This window comes from Lactuca serriola, chromosome 4 (assembly GCF_051521515.1).
Source record: "Lactuca serriola cultivar US96UC23 chromosome 4, Lser_US96UC23_V15, whole genome shotgun sequence".
NCBI lineage: Eukaryota > Viridiplantae > Streptophyta > Magnoliopsida > Asterales > Asteraceae > Lactuca > Lactuca serriola.
The window spans coordinates 323,753,465-323,759,791 of NC_136411.1; the positions used below are offsets into that span (position 1 = coordinate 323,753,465).

Consider the following 6,327-nt stretch of genomic DNA (forward strand, 5'->3'; position numbering starts at 1 on the left):
CAACATTAGACTCTCATTAAGCGAAGGCATACTTACAAATAAAAATGAAATAAGACGACATTTTTAGGCTAACAATAATGCAACATTGGGCTAATGAAGAACATGTTTTCCAAAAATATTTGGGTTTCGATTTTTGGTTTTCTTGCACATCTATTCTATTAATTTGTGAAATTCGAATATGGATAGATACATTTACAAGTGCTTAGCATGATGTGGGGTTCAACACACATAAAACCACTATATTGGGTTCATTTAACAACACCTTATGACATTGTTTAAAATCCCAGTAATAAACGCCTGTCAACTACATGCCAACGAGTATGACTTCCCACTCTTCCACATGACTAATCACAAAAAAAAATCCATACATACACTAATTGTCCTTACAAGTTTATTAAACAATACAATAACAAACATTAATAAAATAACGAATATGACTAGATCTTATACACTAATCTTTTCATTTTTTGACAACTATATATCACTTTCACTATAAAAAAAAATTACAAAAACAACAAACAATACACACATGTACACAGCAACTCCTGAATGTCATGTCGATAATTTTGAAAACATCAAGTGGTTAACTCCCGCTCTATACAGATGCAACTCAGATTCTGTACTCACATGAACCTCAGTGTTCGCAGGAGCAAAAAACACATCTCCCCCACAAACCATGTCCTCACACGATGACGTGGAAGATGGTGATGACGCTGATGATGACGGGGATAATGATGATGAGGGTGACAGCAAGGACGAAGGTGATGATGACATGGACGCTGAGGTGTACATTGATCCTTGTCCTGAATGAATTAAGAAAATAGATGGGCCCGGGACAGGTGGAAAAACGACAGATGCTCCTTGGTTGAGTGTGCAACGTTCCACCTCGAATTCCTCAAATGGAGGGTTGTATCTTGTGGTGTATGCATTCAGTGGGACCCCCTTCAAGATTTGTGGTGACCCCTATATTATAAGGAAACCAAAAAATATATAAAAACCAAATAATTATCATTTAAAGAAGAGTAAATTACACGAATGGTCCCTATGGTTTAGAGTAATTTGCATGTTTGGTCCCTAATTTATTTTTTTAACTCGGAAGGTCCCTAATGTTTGTTTTTGTTACATGCTTGGTCTCTGTCTTACCTAAAAAGACTATTTTTTCCTTGACTTTTTAATTTATTTAAACAAACACACCCTCAACCCCATGTCCTTATCTTACCTTATATACCCCCACCATTTTTCCATATTTAAATAACGGTCTTTTTAGGTAAGGCAAGGACCAAGTGTGTAACAAAAACAAACAGTAGGGACCAGGCGTGTAACAATAAAAAACCGTAGGGACCTTCCGAGTTAAAAAAGTAAGTTAAGGACCAATCGTGCAAATTACCCCAAACCATAGGGACCATTCCGTTAATTTACTCTTTAAAGAATATGAAAGGTTTTGTTATATTGTAGAATGTAGACTCACTTGTTTATAAGTAAGCATTGCACAAAGGATTTTTACATCACGATTCTTTGGAGTAAGGCCAGCACGCACAACATTATCTGAATTTGCCATGCACTCGACACAATCACCACTTAAATAGGCATGGGGTTCATTTGATGCTATGTATAAAGCTTCACCGGGTTTCAATTTAACGTGATTGAAGAGAAAAGATGCTATGACACCAATGTCACTTGGGTGTTGTTCTTCAAGCTTCAATGCTAGGGATTCCTTGCTAGTTAACTGCCTTGTCTATTCGATAATCAAAAGAATTACAACTTATTAGTATAATGTGATGGAATTAGTTATTATGAATAGTAGAAGTTAATGAATAAACAAGAAAAAGATATATAAGGTTGTGTTTGGCGCGAATAAGCTTTAGCTTATTTTTCGAGCTTTTTTATGTTGTCATTTTGGCAAGCTTATAAGTTAGTTTTTTTTTTTGGTTTTAAAGCTACTTAGACTGTATTTGGCGGGCCACAGCTAACTTATTTTTCAAGCTTTTTTAAATTTTCGTGTTTGGCAAGCCAAAAATTAGCTGATAAGCTAGTTTTTTTAAAGTTATTTAGGCTATGTTTGGCGTACTAGCTGAAAAGCTAGTAGTTAGCTAAAAAGTTAGCTGTTAAATAAAACGCTAGCTGTTAATAAAACGCTAGCTGATAGCTGAAAAGCTAGCGGATAAAAAATGTCATTTGGTAAAAATAGTTGATAAGCTAGCTGAAAAATATAAAATGACTTAAAAGGACATTTAAAATAATGCGCTTCAATAACTAATTAAGAGATATATTTGGAAAAAAAAAAAAATTTAAACTCTTAAAAAGCTAGTCTATAAGTTAGCTTATAAGCTACTTTTTGGCTTGCCAAACATGACAACTTAAAAAAGCTCAAAAAATAAATAGCTTATCAGCTACATGTGGAGCGCCAAACACAGCCTTAGACTAGCTTTTCAAGAGTTTTTTTAAAATCTTCCGAATTTACACAATTAATTATAAATAAACATATTCTTCTAATGTCCTTTATGTCATTTTATATCTTCCAGCTAGCTTATCAGCTATTTTTACCAAATGTTATTTTGTCAGCTAGCTTATAAATTAGCAGCTAGTTTTTCAGCAAACAACTAGCCTTAGACTATTTTTTCAAGAGCTTTTTTAAAATATTTCAAATATACCCTTAATTAATTATAGAAAACGTATTATCCTAAATACCCCTTTATGTCATTTTATATATTTCAACTAGCTTATAAGTTAGTTTTTACCAAATTATAAGCTTGCAGCTAGTTTTTCAACTGGCAGCTAGTTTTTCATCCAGCAGCTAGCTTTTCAGCTAGTATGCCAAACATAGCTTAAATAAAAATAAGCATTACGCCAATAGCAATAAACAGAATGGATTTTAACTTTGAAGTACCTTTTTTTCCATGTTTAGCCGAGTGATTAATTTGGAAACTACTGCAGAAATGACATCACTTTCAGATGACATGAGTTTAATGAATATTGACTGAATAAATTGCATTTCTTTTGCCCCCTTATCTTGCTCATTGAGAGGTAAAACTTGGTATGCATATGCAACACCAACCACTTCCTTGATCTCAGGAACATTTTCAAGCACAAGTTCAAGCTCCTATAAATCACAAGTCTCTGTGAGTAAGTTGTATCATATCATTTAACGTTTAAAGATTTTGACCTAGTCAAGTTATCATGCACTCAGTGACACAAATAAAGGAGAAAATGAACACTGGAATGAGGTTATAAAAGAGATTATTTTTACCTCAAAAGTAATGAACCCACATAAGGCCTCAAACTCTGTTAATGCCAAAACCATTTCAGGCTTGTGGTTTGCATCTTTATACACATTTGGCTTCAACATACGAAGGAAACCTGCCAATTCTTTGTCAGGATGAGCCTGTATTGACAATGCCCTCGCAACTGAAAGAACCTGAAGCAAAGTTTGTGTCTATTAGCTGCAAATATATGGTATAAAGAGTATAATACAGTATCAAAGTGTACAAATTTAGTACTCATATATGATCATAGCTCTTCACAGTTGAAAATGTTATAACTTTACACTCTGATTGTAGTTGACTGAATTTACAGAGCAAGGTAAAATAAAATCAAGCGGAAGTACCAAATATGATGATGATGTAATTGCAAGTGTTCCACTAAACCTAATTTTGGATCTTTAGCAACTTTAAATGAAATCAATACTAATTGATTGTAGTGATTGTAGGTAATCATACCTAAAAACGTAAAGAAATACCTCAATAATTTCCTGTTACCTTCTTGATTACAATTGAAAAGAAATCTGCTTAAGGAAGATCAACTACCCACTTATCAAAAACGGCAGATTCAAACATAAACAGACCATAAAGGAGGAATTGGCAATCACCTTGAACATGAAGGGAAGATCAACTCCCCACTTATCAACAACAGTATCACCTAAAACCTCAGGATTCTTCGAAATCCAAGACTTCAAACTCACATTCCCGATCCCCTTATCGTCGACTAGAAACGATGGTCCGGAGGCATGAGTTCCCATCCAAAACTCAGCGTAATGTTTGCGTTCTTCGATTTCATCAATAGAATTTCTCAATAACAGCCTCGCAACAAGTGATTCGTGTCCAGTTCGACCCCAATCGTAGTTTTGAACCGCGCATTTCAGCCTTACAAGATCTCCGTCATATTTCCTATTTATCTCCATCACCATTATACGAGAGAGATATAAGGAAACACTACATACACTACTGGCATGAGAATGGTATAGACTACGGCGATGGCGGTCGCAATGGCGATCGCGCTGGGGACAGCGACTTCGAATCTCCGAAGACCACCGACGCCTTACATCGGAGGTCCTTCCAACTTTAAGGGGAGATCCCCTGAATAACGCAAGAAGTTGCTTGAATTACCCTTCTGGTTTACCAAATTTCTAAAACCACCCCATGAAATTAAGGGTACAAGTTTGGTTACAATGGGTTGAGTTTCCAATCTATCTCTTTCTAATGATTAAAAAAATGTATTTATTCACTAAACTAACAATTATTAACATGGTTCTTAATAAAACTTACCAAGTTTTTATGTATTTTAGGAAACTAATTATTTTGTCTAGAATTTATTATTTCATACCAATAAAAAAATCCAACAAAATAATACATTGCAGAATGTCATTCTGGATTCTAGATTCCAAATAAAAGAAAATTATTCCAAAAATTAAGAAAAACTCCGAGCTTCGATGAATATTTTTGAAATTTTGAGAAAATGATGCATCTTTTCTCAAATCAATTGCAAAAAAAAATTTAAAACATGGTTAATAAAAAAAACAAAAAAAAAAACATGGTTAATAAGAAGTAGATACAATAAAATAACTTAAATATGATATTTTATTAAAAAAAATATATGATATTAGACCATTCAGTTCGGACATAAAAGAACTTTTTGAATGTTTTTATTTAGTGAAAATAATATATATATATATATATATATATATATATATATATATATAGGGTAATTCTATTTATAATCCTCCATATCTAATAGTTATCCCCATTAATGAGTTAAGACTTAATTTATGTCTTCGTGTATGCATCCTTGAATCTATGAGATGTTAAGACCTTTGAGTATAAGCATATGAATGAAATAAGAGTTATTTGAGCATGATTAGAAATGGTTAAGACATATTATATACACATTATATAGGGTTATTTTATCATTATCTTCGTTAATATTCATCATGGCTATAGAAGGTTTATATGTGGCAGTGGACGATGTTACAGTTGCTTACATGTTTAAAGGCGTTGAGGTTGGTTCTAGTAATTCATTTTTTTCTCATATGTTATGTTGATGATGCGTTACTTGTTGGGGAATGGTCTTGTGATGACATCTCAAACATTATTAGTATGTTGAGATACTTGGTTTCTAGCTTGAAATGGAACTTAGATATATCTAATTCATATGGCATTGGTTTTTAGGTTGATGGCGTGGAGGAGTTTGAAATTTTCACAGGGTGTCAAGCATAAGAATTTGTGTATCTTGGTATTCTGATTGGAAACAATATGGAGAGGTTGCAAAGTTTGCAAGTTGTTATTGATAGATTTTAGAATAAATTGTGTAAATAGAAAGTGAAAATGTTTTCTATTAGTGGTAGATTAATTATTCTAAAATTAGTTTTTGTCCTCTTGCTATTTATTATGTCTTTAGTTTTGTGTCAGACGATATTAATAATTTATTGGGATCTTTACAAGATAGATTTTTCTAAGATGGAGATGAGTTTAATCGGAAAATCCCTTTTGTTAAGTGGAATTTGATCCATGCTTCTAAAGAAAAGGGTGGCCATGACATTGGGAGCTTGAAGGATTTTAACCAAGCGCTTATTCAGAAATGAAGATGATGTTATTTGACTAAAGAAAAAGTTATGTTAGTGAACTTTATCACAGTTATTCATGGTGAATGGGATGCCTTTCAAGTGAGAGAGCATGAATCGCCTCATTTGTTGTATAAGGAATTTTCATGGGTGATACAAAATTTATTCTCACTCGGTTATTTCAATGTGTAGGTGGATGAGGTTGCTTCTGAAACTAGATGTAGCATCTAAACTAGACCTAGGAGTTTAACCCTTTTGATAAGAAATTAAAATTTTGGAAATAAATTAAATTAAAAATAATTAAAATTGAATAAATAATAACTTAATTAATAAATAGTTATTAAAATAAATTTAATGAAGGTTTAAAATATAAATGTTGAGACTTAAAATAAAATAAGTTATTTAGACCGTAGTTGTAAAGGAGTATAGTTAACAGACTAAAACTTTCATATTTTTTAACTTAGAAGTGAGGAATGTATCATAATTTGCCCAAA

At 32.7% G+C, this 6,327-nt stretch overlaps 1 protein-coding gene across 1 annotated transcript; it reads right to left on the bottom strand.

Annotated features, from left to right (window-relative positions):
- Positions 1-321: 321 nt before the first annotated feature.
- Positions 322-4,333, bottom strand: LOC145097391 (mannose-6-phosphate isomerase 1-like). Its single transcript, XM_079034939.1, has 5 exons — positions 3,866-4,333; positions 3,248-3,415; positions 2,888-3,100; positions 1,469-1,735; positions 322-963 (listed from the first exon to the last, which is right to left on the bottom strand). The coding sequence occupies exons 1-5, from the start codon at positions 4,181-4,183 to the stop codon at positions 553-555; spliced, it is 1,377 nt and encodes a 458-aa protein (XP_078891065.1). The 5' UTR covers positions 4,184-4,333; the 3' UTR covers positions 322-552.
- Between the last annotated feature and the right edge of the window lie 1,994 nt (positions 4,334-6,327).